General features: G+C 37.7%; 3 protein-coding genes across 3 annotated transcripts; 1 reads left to right on the forward strand and 2 right to left on the reverse strand.

The window, feature by feature from the left end:
- Positions 1-4683: 4683 nt before the first annotated feature.
- On the forward strand, positions 4684-6798 carry LOC108682714 (glycine-rich protein 23). The gene is made up of 2 exons (XM_018171947.2): positions 4684-4733; positions 5857-6798. Exons 1-2 carry the CDS (start codon positions 4722-4724, stop codon positions 6652-6654), a joined length of 810 nt encoding a protein of 269 aa, XP_018027436.1. The 5' UTR covers positions 4684-4721; the 3' UTR covers positions 6655-6798.
- Positions 6794-8769, reverse strand: LOC108682720. The gene is made up of 2 exons (XM_018171956.2): positions 8487-8769; positions 6794-7926 (listed from the first exon to the last, which is right to left on the reverse strand). Exons 1-2 carry the CDS (start codon positions 8508-8510, stop codon positions 7231-7233), a joined length of 720 nt encoding a protein of 239 aa, XP_018027445.1. The 5' UTR covers positions 8511-8769; the 3' UTR covers positions 6794-7230.
- An 8012-nt stretch (positions 8770-16781) lies between these two features.
- LOC108682728 (cold and drought-regulated protein CORA) lies at positions 16782-18980 on the reverse strand. Its single transcript, XM_018171967.2, has 2 exons — positions 18917-18980; positions 16782-18173 (listed from the first exon to the last, which is right to left on the reverse strand). The coding sequence occupies exons 1-2, from the start codon at positions 18932-18934 to the stop codon at positions 17736-17738; spliced, it is 456 nt and encodes a 151-aa protein (XP_018027456.1). The 5' UTR covers positions 18935-18980; the 3' UTR covers positions 16782-17735.
- Between the last annotated feature and the right edge of the window lie 2246 nt (positions 18981-21226).

A 21226-nucleotide genomic window follows, 5' to 3' on the forward strand; every position in this document is an offset into this window, starting at 1 on the left:
CTGATCCAATTTTTTATACCCTTCATGTTTTACACACGCAATGGAAAGATTTTTTGCGAGCGCTTAATTGTAGTATTCCTCAAGCCCCAAATTGTAAGCTGCCGTGCCATTTCTCGCACAATAAATTTGATATCATGCAGCGCATTAAAATTCTGCAATACACTGCTGCTGATTTTGTTCAATACTGTAATATTTTATGCACAGTGTTTCCGAAATTCATCCCAAGTTGGTCTTGTATGTAATTTAATTGCGACGACCTCCCAAGAACTTTGGATGAGAAGGAATTTTAAATAGAAATGGAGTTCTAAACTTAGATGGAGCATGAAATTTAATGTTAAATAGAATCACTCAAACTAAAAATGCTACATATAAAGCATTTATTTTATTCGTCATTTCCAAGCCTCCCTAGCCGCTATATAACACCTCCCACATGTTGGATAATTCTAAGCTCGTGACAAAGAATGTTGACATATGTGCGCAAGAAATTCTGCTATTATCTACTTGTGTCCAACGTATAAAATAGCCTCAAATGGAGGCAAATAATATTGTACGCACGTACTATTTCCCTCGTTAAGCCTGGTTCTTTAATTAGCGTAACTGCAATCAGTCGGCCCTCAATATCGGACTGCCGCTGCACGGTATCCTGTTTACCGTCCGTGCGTGAACGTGACATTGAAAACCTATAGTGTGAAGTGGACCTCCGATCTACTTGGCATTGAAATACTTCACAAAATTCAAGGCTAAATTAATAATAAAACTTAGCTGTACTTTGATCGTACTCTCGCTAAAGACATTTATTTGGATCTCGTCAGCGGCGTGCAGAATATATTGGATCAGTTGAATTATTCACTGTTACGAAAATGTAATTTCTTCCAAAATTGTAATTGACAAATTTTTTTTAAATATACAGCGGTTGTAAGCTGACCCGTATTGGCAAGTATTCATTAGTTCCGAACCGAACTTATTGTGATGAATGTTTCATCATCATTTACTGCAAAAAAAATTAAACATGAACGCTCGTCATAAAAAGGATTTATAATTGAACAACTGCTGTTATAATGAGCCAATTGAACACCATCCATGAATTGTCTCGATTTCAATAAATAATATTGAACTCATTTTAGAAGCGAATGCTCGCGTTAGGTATGTATTATTATGTGAATGTATATTTGGGCTTTTACTAGTTGTTTTGTCTACAATCCATGCCATTGATTTCAATATAAATTGAGTCACATGTTGTTAAAAACGATTTCAATTTGGCATGACACACACTAGCCAAGAGGAAACTACCTTGCCTACATCCCATACCACGCATGGATTCCAATACAGATTGAGACTCATCGAAATTTAAACTTATATAATATGGCATGAAACACACTAGCCACGAGGAAATGGACTTGTCTAGACCACTAGCTTACTTAGAGATTAAGTTTTGTTTGTGTTATTTCAAATTATTATAATTTGCATTTTAATATCGAAAAAGAATAATTTGTTATAGTTATAGTAGAAGTAAGTTGTAATTTGGATTGGAGTAGCGACGAGGAAACTGCCGTGTCTACAATCCAGGCCAGTGGTTTGAGTAAAGATTGTAGTTAAGGTACGTAGGACCAGATCAGCTCCGTGCGTCACTCACGGAACCGAACTGCAGCGGCAGGGCAGGAAACGGAGCATTAGGCCAGAGATAAACCTGCATCGGCTATGCTATTACCAACTCACGCTCTTAACAGATAGTGTAACGAGCTGGTGAACAGCACGAGGTAACGGACGAAATGCACGCACGGTTACTTCGATTTTACAACGCACTTTTTGGTGCGTGGGTGCTTGATGATTTTTTTATAAAAACGCAGTTCAATGCGATCGAATGAGTTGTTCTTTGGACAACCACTGTATCCCAAGTACGAATTTGGTCGCTTTAGTTGATTATAGGTAATTTTTATTAGGTCGCTCGTGAAATTTCTAATCCTGGAATTTGGAGTGATGTCACCCATCACTCGGTTAAAAACGTTAAAAATTCGATTAAAAACGTTAAAATTGTCTTTAAAAAAATAATGAAGGTCTGCAAATCATGTAACAGCATTATTTATAAAGCGCGATTTGTGAAGGTTTTCTTTTTAGCGCATTTCTCATATATGAAAAAATGCCCTATTGTGCTCGTCATCTCCGTCTGTCTGTCTGTCCGTCTGTTTGTCCGTCTGTCCGTGACTTCACGTTTTCGTCGACAAGAAAATGCGCTCTCTGTCACTCATTGCAATGAGTACTGAGTTATATTTTTTAGTTTTTTTAGAAATTCAAATGTTAAATAAATCAATATAAGTTTGTACCAATATTACAAGCCTACGTTCTATTCCCACTTTAAATTCGTACGTTACTCCTGCCCATGTTACATGCTAACTATACCTTTCACTCTATGCAATGATGATCTGGCTCATAATTTTTGGCAGGTTGACTCGGCACATTTAACCCAGTGTAACTAGTTAACATGGTGAAATAAATCATAACCAGCTTCTATCGTATCCAATTAACAAGCAGGTTACCCTGGTTAACTCGACGCTACTTGGGAACGAAAAATCTTATAACAGATGCCACGAGACGCTTGAATCATCACATTTCATCATTTTAAATCGCGCTCTTCGAATTCTCTGTGTCAATATTTGCTCTCAGGACGACAAATGAAGTGTTATGGTATCCCCGATACCAAGCTATTCAAACCTACGTGTATGCACACTGTCAAACTAAGTAAAACTGGTTCATGGGTTACGTTTTTTTTGCTATTTACTACGTTTTCCGTTTTATTAGGTTTATTATAATCATTGCTGCTATTACGGTTCTTCAGGTGCTTGAAGTTTTGTCTGATGACTTCCATTGTATGTAGGGATGTAATATTCTTGTAAATATTAGATTATTAATTTCTCGTTTAGGTTTATAGTCACCACTGACGTGACCATTACGTATATAGGAATCTGTTATACCTTCTCATTCATACATGCGATTCTACCACGAAGTTATACGTGGGTTAATTAGTCATGTTTATTTCTTGGTGGCTGTCACATCCATGATGTTTAAGTGATGTTTTTATTGACGACTTAACGAATATTCTTATTCATATTATTCCTTTGTTTATCTTATATCATCCGTGCTATATTTCTACGTTTACTAGTTTATTTATTTCGTTGGTTCTAAATTTGTGTTTTCGTTTTGTATGCGCAGAAAGGCTCCGAAATAAGGACTTGAACAGATCATTATTGGCGGTCGATAGTTGGCCTAAATAAAGCGCTCATAATAATAGGTTATTTCAATTATTATTTTTGTTAATTTATTCAATTTTCTTCATCCGTCTTATAATGGCGATAATTTTCGCCACACTAGCATAAGTAAATATCTGGGCCGCTAAAAGCTTTATTTTCATGTTATTTATTCATGTAGTATGCCCCGACGTATCGTAAATATATTGGGGCTTTTTGAGCGAGCATCCACATGTCTACCGCGTCGAATGTTAAACGAATCTGAAATTTTGTATATAACTGGGATCATGAGGCCTTGCCAAATAGGGTTCCAATAAATTTATTCTATTAAGTAAACTAATTAATTTATAAACTTGAATCTCATTAAAAGATACAAATAAATTTTTTTCTTATTGCAAGATAGGATTACAGCTCGGTTATTAGTTCCAATGAGTTACTTTGTTAAATAAGACTTTGAACAGGTAATTCTGAAAGAAAAATTACTTCATTTCAAGAATTAAAATGATAATAAAAAATTATTCTGAGAAGTTATTCTTAACTTTCATGGATTTTCTTTCCCGAGTTAAGACGGATTAACCTGCAGAAAGTTTATTTGATTAGAAAACAATAAAATATTTACTGATAATACATGGAACCTATTAGAAATTTGAGCAGTACCATCAATTAGCTTATGCCCAAACACGAGTTAAATTGAATATCTAATGCTGAAAACTATGCTACTGTTCATAAACATGATTCCTCCGTCGAGCAAAGTTTATGATTTAACATCTGGTGTATAACTTTTCTAAATTACTTAGTGCTAATTATAAATGAAATTCTCAAGCCATTCTCAGGCACTGACGAAACTCATAGTAATTTTGAAGCTATTCTTAAAATATAACAGTGGGATATTCCCATCCCTGGGTCAGGGTTCCCTCACTCTCCACTCAATCACGTATGCTAACTCATGATTAATGAAGTAACAAGTGATATAAACACAGGGCTTATCAGGGTTCGGGACAGTACCTGCTGATTACAAGTCAATTAATTTCTACTTGTCGTTGACAATTCCTAGAATAATTTGACGAGTTTGACGCAGCCAGGCGTTGGACCGTATTTACTCGCATGAGTACTCGTATACTCATATTTTTCACACGTTTGTCCAGTACAGTACGCACGTACTGCAAGGTGAGTAACCACTCACTTCCTGGTACCAGCATGCATGGCGTGACTGGTATGGTATGCAGGCACAGCTAAGGTCTTTCTGTGCGAGTACAATTAATGAGAAATTAACTTGAAAACCAAGCAACATCCTTATCAAGCGCATGGCCGACACCCCGCCTTAGTTTCCGTCACACTTCGCCTTGCTTTGCAATCTGTTGTAGTTTGACATGACCTTGCGCCGGCCGCACGGCCACCGTATATAGGAGTCGCTCACTCCTCCAGCGTCATTCAACTCAAGTTTGTCGACGGTTAGCCAACTTTGCTCCTTTCGTCAACATGAAGTTCCTTGTAAGTTACAAAACTGGCTCTACTTCTCAGTAATATCTCGCTTATGCTATTTTTTGAGTGACCCGTATCTTACTTATTATCAGTTCTGATTTATTATCTTCATTTTGGTTTTAATTTCATGCGCACATTTTCGAGAAAAAACCTTAATCACCAATTCGCCAGGGATTCAAGCATTAATCGCCAATTCGCTGTTTGGATGCACTATACGTATTAGCTCCGGTTAAGTTAGTGCATGCTAAATTCAATTAAAGCACAGCCTCAACTCTAAAACACTCGTCTCAATGACCGGTTTATTTTCCTTATTAGCGATTAGATATTTGAACGAGCTGTTGGTTTTTTCTAAGCTATTTGGTTTAAAAAAAAGAGTCTCCGTGCCTGAAATATTACGAATAATGGTTGTTTATTTCGACTATACCGTCGTATTTACTATAGTGTTTTCTTTTGTAATCATTCACGAACTAATTCTTCGCCAATGCATTCCGAGTAAGAATGTAATATGAACATATTTTGTTACGTCTTGCTTTTGCTTATGTGTACTCACATACACGAGCCGAGAATAATCTTATATTACAACAAAGATAATACCAGCTGGTACTACCTTATTGAAACTGTCATATTAGGTGCTACGCATGTAAATATTCTGATGTCTATTTTATTAACCGATAAATTGTTTAGCTTACAGATGTTAAGAAATGTGAAATGTTTTCATAAATTTCAGTGATTTAGATCTTGATCACTTTATATAAATCAGTGACGTCCTAATTTTGTGCGGTTGAGGCTGGCGCAGGCCAACTGTTGTGTAATATATTCAACTCGCTGCATAAGTGTCGTGAACTCTTTCTCAGCAGATTCATTAGCAGTCGTCATAGCTACTCGTGACTTACGACCTTCACTAGAATTACCATCAGCATACACAGAACTCTAAGACTTATTCTTAAATTAATCATCAAGAAACAATTTACACAAAGTTTTGACCGTGCATGGTTTATGGTTTTTTTAAGGAAATGAAAGTCTATGTTATTCACATAGCAAAATTTGGCTCCGGTTACATTTTGAAGTTGGCCTTGCCTTTCTTTATTTTGTATTTTATTCATCAATGAGATCAATAATCCTCTGTGTACAGGCGATATTCCTCGCTGCAGTGGCGGTAGTCCGAGCTGACGCTGACGCCAAGAAGGAAGGAGGTCCTCAATTCGGTGCCACCTACGCACACGCTCCAGGCTTCGCCAAGGCTTCGATTGTCGCTCCTGGTCTCCACAAGACCGTCCTGAAGAGCTACATCCCCGGGCTTGGCTCCAAACAAATCGTGCAGCAGCAGGGCTATGGAGGAGCTCTCGCATACGGTGGTCTCGGCTACGACGCACCCGTATACCAGGCCGGGTACGCCAAGACGGCTGTGACTCCTCTCGGCTACGGTGGATACGGTTATGAAGGCGTCCATGCTGGTGGCCTTGGCGGTGGTCTCGGACTTGGCGGAGGAATCGGCCTTGGTGGAGGATATGGCCTTGGTGGGGGAATTGGCCTCGGACATGAACTTGGAGGATACGGTGTTGGTATCGGAGGTCTAGGTTATGGTGGCCCTCTTGGTGGTCTTGGAGGAGTTGGCGGTCTAGGTGGAATCGGCGGTCTTGGAGGAATTGGCGGTCTAGGTGGAATCGGTGGTCTTGGTGGCTTTGGAGGAATTGGAGGTCTTGGGGGAATTGGTGGACTTGGTGGAGTTGGCGCCTATGATGGAGTAGGTTTAGGATACGATGGCATCGGAGGAGCTTATGACGGAATTGGTTTGGGCCTCAACGGAATCGGACATGGCGCTAGCTACGTGAAGAAGGGTTACGGCCACGTTGTAGATCACGGATACGGAGGAGGCGTCAAGAAGATCACCACTTACGAGAAGGCTGGTCATAAATACGACCGTAAATAAACATGTATGAATAGCCAAACTCAATGATCTCCTCGACTTATAAGGCATCGTAGCTACTCAGTTGCTTCATTTTAAATAGCGAAGGACTTGAGTAGAACATTTTTATATTATTGTTCCAGGGAATAATAAAACCATGCTACTGAAGAAGACTTTTATTTTTTGCATATGATGCATCATCTATTTTCTATTATGCGAATTGGATAATGATATTATGCAATGATAAAGAAAAAATTTATACAGACTTCAATTGTAACTTTTATTAAAGGGCGATCATACTTCAGCTCATAACCACTTAATTTAAAAGTTTGCGCATTTATTGCTTGACTCCCTGATCATGATATTACAACCTTAACCAAACCAGAAAGTTTATTCATCTGCATATTTGTACTCGATCTCTTGTATAATTATTTTAAGTACGTTTGAGAAATGAGAACCTCATTATATTTATTAAAGCTGTGAACATCTCGTTCAGAAATTTGCTATTTCTTATAAAAATGTAATCTAACGATAATCGTGTATTTTCAAAACTCTGCTCAACGATCAATCATCGATTCTGCTAATATATTTCAACGGAAGTTAAAGGACTCGGTCATCCTTCTTGTAGTCGACTTCCTTACTCTTGCCGAGCCCATTTGTGTTGTGGATGCCGGTAGCTTTAAGCAGCGATGATGAGTGTGAAGGATTATCCGACAAACCTGGTCTTGAATATAGGAGATCGTCGGCGTGGAGTTTTGCATTGAGCTTGAAACGGTCCAAAGCGCTCAAGTTGGAGTTGAGTAAGGCCGGGTGCAGCCTGCCATAAGCGGAGTATAACGGGTTGGAGTAAGGGATTGTTGACCCGTAAGGACCATGCAAGTTGAACAAATTGTTGAATGCGTAAGTATCAAAAGGATACCCATTCAAGAACAGCCAGCTCAAATCATCATCAGGAGCAAGAGAGTAAGACAGGAGATGCGGTGATAGACCGCCATAGCCTGAAGTTAAGTAGTTCCTGAGATAAGGTTTGCCATGAAGTAAATCGCCCCATCTGGGTAACACGGAATGGTGTGGCAGGCGGTTGAGGTATGGCAAATTCAAAAGATAAGGATAAGCGCCGTATAGATCTGGGTAGGCTACGGATGGATCGACGTTGTAGGCAGAAACCTGAGCTGAAAAGTGGTTCGGCAGATGCGTGGTCGACTTTTCGACAACGCTGAGGAGGCCAGGCTTGGCTTCGGCTTTAGGGTTGGCCTCAGGCCGAGCTTGAGTGAGCGACAAGCTCACCATGAGCAACTGGGTAGAAAAAAATGTGATTGGGAAAAATCGGTTGTGAGCATTTATTAGTCCTATACATTTTTTTGCAGAATGAAAACATGCGTATAAAATGTTTTTATTTGGATTCTGTCGACGAAATTCATCCGTTATTTCATCCCTTCAGGTGCAGATTAAGCGTGAGATCACGACAGTAACGGAAGATATTTGGCGATTAACAGGTTTGTCGATAGAACAGTTGGTCACACAACTGTGCCTTCGTAAATTAGATTCTCATATTTATTTTACCTTAAAACTTAATCTTATTTATTTTATTATGATCCACTTAAGAAAAACTGATACTGATGGGCATTAAATAAATAAATACATTTTTTTAACCTGCGCTTATATCATTTGAAGCTTTGATTGCCAGGCATTAATTACGGACTTAGGACAAAATCATAATCCATTTGAGAATGATTACGATGAACACTTTATGCAAATAATTTTTTGATAACAATCTTCCGTGAGGTTTAGCAGAATAATCTAAACTCATGAATCGCTTACATCTATAATAAAAGACCTCGGCCTCATATACTTACCGTTCCAAGGAACAACAGTTGCATCTTGAGCTGCTATGATATGTCCTAAATTCTCTCCAAAAGTCCCGCCTCTTATCAGATCAGATTTAAACCAGCTAGCGGAGCAAAAAGCAAGTAATTTTAAAACCTAGAGTAACCCCTTCCTTCACAATCTCCTGAAGAAGTTTCTTCGTGGACGGCTGAGGCTCATTTGGTGACAAGCGACAATTGCGTCGCTTAAATACATACGCCATCGAAAAATGCTGAGCAAAAAAAGTGTTGGCGAGAAGATGCAACCTTCTTGACATCCTGCGATCAGCAAAGAGGAGCTCAGGAATAGAAAAAATATGGACAAGAAAATCTTCGATGTCAACAACAGAGACAACCCTGAAATCTGCAGCGAGCAAACTCATCCGTCGCTATCAAAAGATCTAAATTAAAGTTCTTGTAACGTGTCTCCACAGACCATTTCTAAAGGTCTTCCTGCATAGTAGCGGGCATTTAATTTAAAATGCATTTTTAGGTCATTATGGAAAACGCAAGTCATCACAATCCGTTCAAGAAACTTTTCAAGCGTGTGTCGCGTTCCGTTGCAGAGGACGATGTAACAATCAAAGGAAATTTATTGGGATATTTCCTATTGTAGTTACCGTAGACCGGGAACTTGACATTGAGGCGGAGAGGTTAAAAAAATGTTAGATAATTACAAAACTTTGTGGTTATTCGCTGACTAAAGAAAGCCATGATTGGCTTTTGTCGATAATTTAATATAAATGATTGGTTAAATCAACCCATGATTAGCTTTAAAAGATTGATTTTCATTGAGGCTGAGCAGTCGCTAAGAGATGATAAATTAATAATTTTCATTTTTTTCTTGATAACTAAATGGGAAATGCGAGGCGTTTGTGAAAAGTAGCATATATAACATAAATAAATTGCGCATATTTATGTCTGAGTTAGCAGGCTTCTTAAAGCTTTTCAAATTTATAACGAAAGTTGTGATCCCCTGTTTTCCTGTAACTGGACTTGAGAGCTGAGAACTAGACACCGCGGTCTCGAGATCATGTACCACATACAGACGGGAAATTTGTGACCTCTTTATATATAAAGAATATATTTATAAATCAAGATACAACATATCTAGACTCTTATGTCACCAAGGGACGAAAACACTCGAACAATTAAGAAGACCGGTCATCTTAGCTGGTATAGGTCGCGATATCTTGAACTATTTCAGTATATCACATTATTATTTGATGCTCGAAAACTTTTTTTTTGTTCATTCAGCTGCAGAGATCAAGTGATAATTTTTCTTCTGTAATGAAAATTTATGAAACCACACAAGTCTTCAATTCTGATTTTTGTCTTCGATTAAAAGTTATCAGACAGGCGGTTTAACAAGTTTCGGTCGCCCACTATTTTCGGAGCAGGTACATCAGCAGATCTCTCTGTTTATTACATACGCAGCTCTTTTGAAAGAATTATTCCCTCTTATTTGGTCACTATATTATGTAGTACTTACTGCCATTTATATAACTTATGTCTATGAATCGGTACGGATGTAAACCGGTTTCATGCACAACCCTGCAAATATCAGCTCATATGATGTAAAATTAACGATACTTACTCAGCGTGAACCCAAAATTTTTTATTAAATAAGAAATGTATCTATTTTTCAACCTCATTATTCCACCGTTAACGTTGGCTTCGTATTTTTACTGAATCGCAATTATAAATTAGTCTTTAAAAAAGTATTCACTTATTTTCAAGGCCCAAGGTGATGATGACCTTGTCCGAATAAGAGAATTTAAATAAAACATTTAATTAAGTTGGAAATTCTAAATCTCGAGGAGTTCCTCGCAAAAGCATTTTGACGAGAGAGGAAGCTCGTTCCATCACAAAAGTCTCTGAATTGAAGAATTGTTCAGAAGTTTCCTGTGTTTTTGGTCTCTCTAAAGTCTAAACCTTCCTTCAGCTGCCGATGCAGGACGTCTCTGCGTAGGAACAAAACAGGCACGAGCTGACAAATCGGCCAACTTGGCAGGTACGGCAGGCTGCAAATAAATTATCATTAAATGTAAATTCATCCAAGAAATGAAATAAATTTTCGGAAAAAAATGCGACAGATGAGATTAGCACACACATAAATACAGTTTTTAAACGTTCTTTTATATGAAGGTTGTGGAAAATTGAATTGTATAGACTAGCTCCGAGACGTGAAATGATCTTAAATAATTTCATTGGTTGTTGATTCAACAGGAATAAGTTTGATAATGCGCTTGTTTATGTAGATCGCACTTCGAAGAAGGTATATCGTCGCAAGGCCAACGTTCAGATACGATTAAGTTCAGAAAACAAAGGAAAAAAAAACTTTAGTCTTTACCACATAAAATTATAGAATGATACTCAGTTCTGAATGAAGCTCGAATAATTTATTAGATCCCTGCCTTTTCATAACCCGATTTTTCAACACATTTTATGGACCGTCACGGCTCCGTAAAATCTATAAAGCAATTTATGAAGGCCTATTGTGTGGTTACAGGGTGGCCCAGTGGATTACAGTTCATAGTATCAGGATTGGAGCAGAGAGGTGCGGGTTCGATCCCAGCTCTGTGCGCCAGTTTCTGGTCAGAATCGGCGAGGAGGCCGGGCGGTTAAGCACAGCAGAATTGTAGCAGTGAGTTGCGAGTTCAAGACCGCAACAAGCTGTGAATGTTCTGCAATGTTAAGAATCGGCGACGGGCCTGCGGCCGAATAAACGCTGAATACGCTATTATTATTATTATTATTATTATTATTTATATTATTATTACTATTATTATTATTATTACTCAAACGAAGAAAGCAAGACTATTAATTTATTATTCATAATAAGCGGCATGAAAAGTGAGAATTTGAACGATAATTCGATTTTTAAAGTAATACAGGAACTATGATGGACCTAGTAAGAGCATTAAAATCTATAGTGCATAGTTCGTCCAACACTATATTATACTCTCTTTATCTCTTCCGGACGTTGTTCTAATGTGACAAGTGGCAGGATGGCCCAATGGTAACAGTTAAAGAGTACCAAAATTGGAGCAGTGAAGTTGCGGGTTCGACTCCAGCTTCCTGAGACGGTTACGGTCGAAATTGGCAAGGTGGGCGGGTGGTTAGGCACAGTGGATATTGGAGCAATGAGTTGCGTGTTCGAGACATTCAAGAGGCTGCAAAAATTCTGCCATGTTCGGAATCGGCGACAGGTCAACCGGTCTAATTAATTTTAACGCAGTCACCACTATTACAATTATTATTATTGTTATTATTTTGTTATTACTATTAGCATTGTTGATTTTTAGTATATTACTTTATAATTATCATTGTTATTATATTATTGTCTTCGTTCCTGGGTTGTAGAGCAATAAGTAGAGGAAACATTGAAAGAATTTCAGTGTTTTGCTTAACGAAAAACAAGCCGTGTTTTTTTGGAAGATTTTTTTGAATGAAATGAAAGGCTTTTTCTATTTATTAGACAATAGGTACGAATATTTACTTAACTCAATACGGATTAACAAGTTACGGCTTTTTCGTCATAATATTTAAGAAGTTAAGTTTCTGGCAAAAAACTTTTTATAAATCGTTTTCTATTCCTCCTTCAATATGTAAAAAACTATATCTTAGATGGGATACCATTTAAAATGGTATCTCTAGCTTACAGTTCTTTTTTAGCTCATTCATAGCATGGTTGAATTAATTAACTCAACCATGATTCATAGCACGTACACTAAATTCATTGTGTACATTTAGCTCATTCATTACACGTACACTAAAAAGCAGGTTTGATGATGCACAACGTAGTGTAATATCTAATAGCTATAACATGTTAAATAATGATGATTGCTAAAAATACATTAGCTGTTGAACATTACAAAGTTTCTCATATATTATAAACCATTTCTTTGGAAGGTGATAATATCACTCAAGTAATGAAATGAATTGCAGTTCTACTTTTACCAGTATCGATATTATTCATCACAGTTTGTTGCACTTGAATTTTTATTGTTGAATTTTCATTTTGTTTCTGTACAGGTAAAAAAGGGCACACCATCCACCTCGACGACACGTTCAAGACGCATCAGTCCATTCAAGCTGTTCAGGTTCAACCATGAGATGAGCGTTCTATCAATTCAGCGCTTGAAAACCGAGATGAACAGCGTAATTGTTGATATCAGTTTTTTTGGTTAGAAGTTCATTAGTCAATTCACATCGTATCAGTATGGACTGTATTAACAGGTAAATATTTGCAATCTTCTGTTATAATGCGTTGAGTATTTTTGAGAGCATAAATCGAGTTTTTGATTGTTGCTGCGTTACTTGATACAACAAACAACGCAAAAAAAGGAGTGCATGAAAAACTGAGAGACAATAATTTTATTTATTTAATTTCAGATGTTTTTTTAATTTGACAAATTTAATAATACGACATACTGGGAGACTGAAATTTTTTTTACAAAGAGTGCAGAATCGCTCATTGCGACTTAGTCTTTTATACCTTAGCGTGGAATGTAATAATAATGTTTATCAATTCTTCTGAAATAGTTATCTCAGTTTGAATCAACCTGATACATTATTGTGTTTCACACGTCATAACAATTCTATTCTGTTAGCCTGTTTCTAAAGAACTAAAAAATTAAAGAAGTACATAGTGCAGTTACTTATCTGTTTCAGAGTAGCTATTTGAGTGCCGCTATCACTAATTGTTGTTTCAACACAGCAAAACACTACGCAGCAATCCACAACAATGAAATAAAGACACAGTGCATTAAATTGCATCTTCTGAAATATCAATATTTTATTTTGCCTCGATTTCCTCGCATCTTATTTCGGCCAATCGATGTTAACAGATTATAAATGTCAGCAGCAACTCAAAACATTGCACGCGGCCGTCACTATAGCAACGAATTGGAAGCGTTATGACTTCCTTTTAGTTGTATCAAATATTGTAATTAATCGGTAACTGCAGCAAATGAACTTGAATTTCATTCAAACTTGAGAATTTTCCTATTTTAAACCTGGCCAGAGATTGAAGTCATTCATCACTGGCCAGTCAGTCATTCTTGAATCAAACGATTAACCGATAATAGTGCAATAATAATATTGCATGATCTTGGATATCCACTGAACTTCAAACAAATTATCCTGATCTCATAATGTGCGAATTTTAGATGAGATGCTCAATTGCTTATGAATTATGTAATTAATCGATACCTGCCGCCAATGAAATTAATAAATTAAGGTGAGTGGGTGCAGTCGTTTTGAATTCGGTAAAAATTGGAAACTGCCGTACATGAACTTTGATTTCGACAAAACTCCACAATTTTAGCTGATCTTCCTCCTGCGCAGTAATTGTAATAATTTCAGGCCGTTCGTTTCTGAGTCATTAAATCTCCATTATATATTCAACTCAGCAGTGTAGGCTAAATATTTGCCATAGTGACCTCAGACAAATTACGATTAATTCTAACAGAAGAGGAATTGGAAATTCATTCATATTTTAGCAACGGTTGACTGATTCAACATTGCATTTACGTGGGAAGTCTAATTTCTGACTTCAATCCCAATTATTTCTATAGTGCGTCTGAGACGCTATGTAAGCTGTGATCCAAGGTTCATTGATGGTTTTCTTTCTTTGGAAGTAAGCAATTGAAAAAATTCGATGATCCGCCCCGAGCGCAGTCAAGTGAATCCAAGCAGAGTTGACGGGAATGTTGACAGGTAAGATGCAACGCGCGTCGATATTGCCCAAAGCGTGCCATACTTACGCAAAAACAGAAAAGCCGCCAAAAATATTTGCAGGCGTATATAAGTAACAAGCGAATTTGAATGACTGGGCGAATAAGTTTTTATGCCTCGGAATAAAGCACAAGCTAGGTTAGAAAATGCGTTTTTTCCATAAATGAGAAAATGCGCTAAAAAGTGTGTAAAGAAATTTTGGACGTCGTATACGCTGGTGCATGAGCATGCAACGATCTTTCGACTCCCAGTGAATTTGAATAATTTGCTGACAACGACCCAGAATTTTATTTTAAAAACAAGAGTATTTAGGGAGATGAGGTTTATTGCTATGCTTACGACCCGGAAGCCAAACAACGATCATGGCCGTAAAACACTAAATATGATATTAAAAACATTAATTAACCCTTCGTAGCATAGAAAGACATTTAAACAACTTATACAAGATTGCACGATGTCGACGTTGATCGTCCTTCCTCAACAGGAATGATCATTGATGACATCAACAGACAACCAACAGTTCAAGTTCTAGTATCAAAGGCACGCCAAAAACAGTCAAACTAAAAACATTTTTAGATTTTGTCACCTAGCTTTATGTTTGCAAATACTCATAATACTTGAAAGAGCTATTCGCATCTTAAGGCCTCTAAATAAAGTTACAGTCAGTAGACCAAGTATTGTCAACTGTGAACGCCGTAAAAAGAAACTGATCTTATGATTTCTGCCATGCCAGAACAAAGAGAATTAATCATATTCAAACAACTCCGATCGTATTTGTTATTGTTTATGAGCGCATCGTCGAGCTGTAGATTGAATTAGAGAATTCGAAGAGAATTTATAACAATACCATGATTTCATTTTTATAAATTCCTCGTTTATTCGATGACGGTTAAAATCTCCAACCCCTTGTAAAAAAAGAACTACAATGCTGCTAGGCGGTATTTCTTTTAGCGCATTTCATTCTCATTTACGGAAAAAATGGCTTATTGTACTCGTCATGTCCGTCCGTCCGTCTATTTGTCCGTCCGTGACTTCATGTTTTCGTCGACGAGAAAATGCGCTCTCTGTTACTCACTGCAGTGAGTACTGAGTTAAATTTTTTTAGTTTCAATTATAATTTTGCTCATTCGTGTTCTGGCGTTCGCAACAAAAAAATTTCCTAATTTATGCATTAAAAATGCTAGTTGAATTACGGTTAAGTTTTATCAGCTAACTGCGTTAAGTTTCTTTTAATTAGTCAGATTCAAGCTGGTAATTATCCAGCAGTTTATTCATTAGGATTGTCGGGATTGTGAAAATTTTTAAAATTTTTATTTTGTTCAAGCCACCACTTGCCGTCACGTTCTGGAAGATGGTCAATAATCACAGCGAATCCGAACATTAGCGAAGCTACGAATTTTGAATAATTCATCTAAATTCGAATATCGACGGTTTTTATATAATTTCCTCCCAATTTTAGGACACAATGTTTGCATTTTTCAGAAAAACGTCCTAAATAATTCAGTTAAATCGGACACACAATCATTGGGAGACTTTTAATCTGTTACCTTCTCTTTACAACCCGCTTCTCTTTTCTTTATAGAAATATTTCAAGTACACCAGAAATAATACATTTAATTTTCATCAGTAGCAAAAAATTTGCGTTCTTTTTCATCTAAAATTAAAGAGGAGCCGGACAAATTACAACAATAAACACTTTTAAAATTTTTATTTCTCTGTTAAAGGTCGTTCGTTCGAGTCGTAGTCGTTCCTTATATACCAAGTCACTCAGCGCTACTCCACAGGTCGTGTTTTCTATTAACATATCTCTCACTTATTCAAGAGTTTCTTGACTAATATTCCTAGACCAAATGACAACTACACCACTCTGTGTATAATATGGAACTTTGTATATTTTTTATATGCGCAACAAAATTCAAATGGATTAAATACGGAAATCAGAAATAAATTAAATTCGGATGAGTAGGTCATAAAAAAATCTACATGATTATTAGAAGTTTATGCTATGAGTTAACACGTTTAATATCAAAGCTCAATGCACGTCTGTACTGTAACGTTTCTGCGCTGCAAAAAATAATGATTTGCATTATTTTATCCATTTTAGCATAAGGTTCTGTTTTTCACTTCAGGGAAATTTTTATAGCGTTTGTTGTTGGGTGCTATTAATGTTGTTAAAAGGTTTCTCCTGCCATTATTGTTGATGCTGTTTTTGTAGAGCTGACATAATTGTTATTTATAAATCTTTGGTATGATGGTTATGGTGTTATGATCATGTTATTGCATTGGTAAACAAGATTGCAAGCTTCACATGCAATGGTGAATCTTAGTAGGCGAGTTTAAAGACAATTTGGGCGTATTTTTCCTTTTTTTGAGGTAATATTATCTTTATGATGTTCCTCTTTTTGGAATGTTTGTGTTGTGTCAATAATTTGAGCCAAATTTTTTATATCTCAACATTTTTTCGTGAAAATTTCATGAGGTAAGCGTCATCTTTATGACGCTGGAGGAATCTTCACTATGTTGTGCTATGTTCATTATGTTGTGTTATCTTCATAATATTGGTTAGTTTCCATTGTGTTGTGTTATCCTTGCTATCTTTTGTTATCTTCACTGTCATATGTCATCTTTAATAAATTGTGCTATATTGACTAAGTTCGTGTTATCTTCGCTATGTTCGTGTTATCTTCACTAAGCTCGTGTTATCTTGGCTAAGTTCGTGTTATCTTGGCTAAGTTGGTGTTATCTTTACTAAGTTCGTGTTATCTTGGCTAAGTTCGTGTTATCTTGGCTAAGTTCGTGTTATCTTGCATAAGTTGGTGTTATCTTCACTCAGTACTTGTTATCTTCACTAAGTTCGTGTTATCTTCGCTAAGTTCGTGTTGTCTTCACTAAGTTCGTGTTATCTTCACTATGTTCGTGTTATCTTCATTAAGTTCGTGTCATCTTCATTAAGTTTGTGTTATCTTCATTAAGTTCGTGTTATCTTCACTAAGTTCGTGTTATCTTCGCTAAGTTCGTGTTGTCTTCACTAAGTTCGTGTTATCTTCACTAAGTTCGTGTTATCTTCATTTAGTTCATGTTATCTTCCCTATTTCGTGTTATCTTCGCTAAGTTCGTGTTGTCTGCACTAAGTTCGTGTTATCTTCACTATGTTCGTGTTATATTCATTAAGTTCGTGTTATCTTCACTAAGTTCGTGTTATCTTCACTGTGTTCGTGTTATCTTCATTAAGTTCGTGTTATCTTCATTAAGTTTGTGTTGTCTCCAATAAAGTTCGTGTTATCTTTGCTAAGCTCGTGTTGTCTTCACTAAGTTCGTGTTATCTTCACTAATTTCGTGTTATCTCTATTATGCTTGTGCTATATTCACTAAATTAGTGTTGTGTTATCTATATTGTCTTCATTATGCTGTCTTCACAGTTGAGCACCATGAGAGTAACGTCTGCTAACGTAACTACTACAACGTAGTAACGTCTCAGCCATGCAGTGCTGGCAGTGATTAGTGACCGTGACCACCGTGACCGCCGTAGCCGCCGTAGCCGCCGTAGCCGCCATGATGGCCATGTGAATGACCGTAAGCTCGTCTTACATACACGTGAGCGTGAGCACCGTGACCGTATCCACCATGGCCGTATCCGTGACCGTAAGCGAAGCCTCCATGACCATGACCGTATCCACCGTGGCCGTAACCGTGACCGTAACCAAAGCCTCCATGACCGTGGCCGTACCCTCCTCCGTAACCGAAGCCTCCATGTCCGTAACCGTAGTAAGGGAAGTGATGATGGTGGCCGTGATAGCCGTAGGACGGGTAAGTTTGCTCGTAGCCGTAGGCGTAGTGGCCGTGGTCATGGCCGTATGAAGCGTCAGGCTTCGCGTCAGCGTCGGCCACGGCCGTAGCATCAGCGGCCGCGTAGCCAGCGGCTGCCAACAGCGTTAACTGTTTGCAGGCGAGTTAAAAATTAATAAAAATAATAAATTTAAAATTGTGGAAAAACGGGCCAATCATTACTATCATGTGAATTTTTTCTTTCGTATTCGTAATATTTTGTTTGACAGTTGTCCATAAAATGGTTTGGGTCTGAAATGTTGCAAATAGAATAGTTGGGACTGTAAAACATTTGAAGACGATAATGTAGAGAACAGTGATGTTACAGTTGAAGAATAATGTGCACGCCTAAACAATCAATTCTAATAATGACAAACAAAAGTATTATAATAACAAGACTAATTATGAACGGTATCTTGCTGTTCTTCCGAGAGAAAATCCTGTGGGTCGCGATCTTGTATTTCCTTCTCCACTTGATGAAATCTATTGTCTCTTTAATCTCATATTTTTGGCGCATGGCGTAAACTTTTAGCTGATCAACAGGCAGTTCCATCCCACTTCATTTTTATCAGTAACTTATGTTAGAATTTTTAACTTTAACTGAATTCTAGACTATAAATTGTGACTCCGTCACAATTTCAAGAAAGACTTAATTACTTTCATTTTATTTTTTAAGTGCTCTTCGGAACCTAAGCATATATATCATCTTTCACTTATTTCCCAGCTAACAGGAAATTAAGTCCATTATGGAAATTGTAATGTAAGTAATTCAGCAACTAAATGTGTATGTAATAAAATATGAATCATATATAACTGATGACTACAGGGGAAGAAGATGGCTGAATTTTACGTACCAGAATAAAACACCTCATGACGTGCACAGCTCAGAAGTGAGAGAACGTGCGGAGATGGAGGAGGACGCGGAGCGACTGATGACCCTAGGGAAGGACGGCTCCTTTTATACCTCAGTGTCACGGCCTTGCTACGCAGGGTGACTCGTGTGCGGTGACCTAGGGCTCTTCGTAAGCGCCCTCAGACATGGCAAGGCGCTGCTCTTGGTCACTTTAGCTTCATGTAGTCAATACGGCTATAGTCACTTTAATAACTTGTCTCCGGGGAGTTAATTTTACACAAAGTTGTCAATATGGCTATAGTTACTTTAATACCTTGTCTCCGGCGAGTTACTTTTGCATCGTATTGTCAATATGGCAATAGTCACTCATATAACTTGTCTCCGGTGAGTTACTTTTGCATCGTGTTGTCAATATGGCTTATTACCTTATAAACGTGTCGTCGGTGAGTTACTTAGTTTCATGCTGTTGATGCTGCTGGTTGCTGCATTACCACATCACCGCGTGTACAGAACAAGGCTCGATCCGAGTTGAGGCTGCTACGAGTTCAAAATAAACATCTAAAGCAACGCGTCACCAGCTAACGACTTTTCCTTGTTAGATGGTCGATCTTATATTGTTATTACTCGAATACTTATACGGTTGCCGGTGAAAAATTGTTTACAACTTGTTTATAGAGGTAAAAACGTGCACATCTTTGTATATTTGGCCTATTAAATCCATTTAAATATATTACCGTACATTGGATGTCTCACGACGCATCTAATTTGGATGACAGTCTTAAAATGTCATCAAATTTTAAGTGCGTAAGTACGTAAAACTCTCAATTCATTTTTCATTCTGAATATTTCACACCTGTAAATAATAAAATTTAAACTTTTTAATCGCATATAACCCAAATCCTTGAAAATTCTGCCAGTTTTAAGTGTCAAAACTATTCGGACTTTCGAAGCCTCCAACACTGGGGATTCAGGGGCGGCGACCTGAAGCGAGACGCAGGATCGCGTGCCGCGTCTCAAGTCCTACGCCGCGAGACGCTGGCGAGGCGGTGATGCAATCCCCGATACGCATAGGATTATCATTAGCAGTCCTCGCCAGTGTAAGAAATTTAGCTAAAAGCGCTGAAGTTGTCCTGCTCGTGTGATGGAAGCGTTCAGGTCTGAGGGTCATTTACTGGCCATAGGGACTTACAGTATATGCTGAGAATCAGCAGATCAGCTATGGACTATTATTCTGGTGATCAGTTATGGACTGATCTACCAGGTATCAGCTGATCAGCTAAGAACTGATTAGGATAGCCTATGAACCGATTAGGATCAGCTAAGGGCTGATTATGATCAGTTAAGAACCGATTATGATCAGCTAAGGACTGATTATAGGATCAGCTAAGAACCGATTATGATCAGCTAAGGACTGATTAGGATCAGCTAAGAACTGATTATGATGAGCTAAGGAATGATTATTATCAGCAAAGGACTGATTAAGATCCATTAAGTATTGATATGGGTCAGCTAAGGACTGATTAGGGTCAGCTAAGGACTGATTAGGATCAGCTAAGGACTGATTATTATCAGCAAAGGACTGATTAAGATCCATTAAGTATCGATTAGGATCGGCTAAGGGCTGACATACGTAATAAGACGTGATCAAATTAGTTGTGTGGTGGGGAGGGGAGATATGACGGGTCCCGATGGCACGTAATTGAGAGTGATAATTATATTTTTCTATTTGCGTCTTGAATTAACTCCATAACTGATTATTATGAAATAGAAACTACAATCAAGCTGTTCCTATTTTCTCCTATGAGCTCTTGAAGACTTATACATTTTATCAGAACCTCATTATTTAGGATATGAGGGAAATCATTACTTAAGGCCAGTGTGTGATCGGTTGTCCGCCCTCGGTTAATTAGCTAAGAAGATATCAGGAACCACCTGATACTGAGAGTAGTAGGAACATTGTTATCTAATGACATTGAAACATGTAGTAGAAACCGAGTTCTAACCCTGCATGGGAGCGTCTCGATAAACCGAAGGATACGTCAATTATCGCGCGAGATAAATTCTGTTAATGCGTTGAGCGGCGGTGGCTGCAGCGGCGCTATATCGGAGCCGCGGGTAACAGTGGCCGGGCGTGGGTAAAATCCCTTTAAAATCACAACCCTCCGTTGACGTTGAATTAGCGTTGATTAAGAATTGATTTAGTTAACAAAATTTACAATAAACTTCATATTTTTCTGGTGATTTTAAATCACCATGCGACACCGACAAGAGTTCAACGGTGTTGATAAAAGTCAGACTTGTGATCGTCAAA

This window comes from Hyalella azteca, unplaced genomic scaffold (genome assembly GCF_000764305.2).
Source record: "Hyalella azteca isolate HAZT.00-mixed unplaced genomic scaffold, Hazt_2.0.2 contig8436, whole genome shotgun sequence".
Classification (NCBI taxonomy): domain Eukaryota; kingdom Metazoa; phylum Arthropoda; class Malacostraca; order Amphipoda; family Hyalellidae; genus Hyalella; species Hyalella azteca.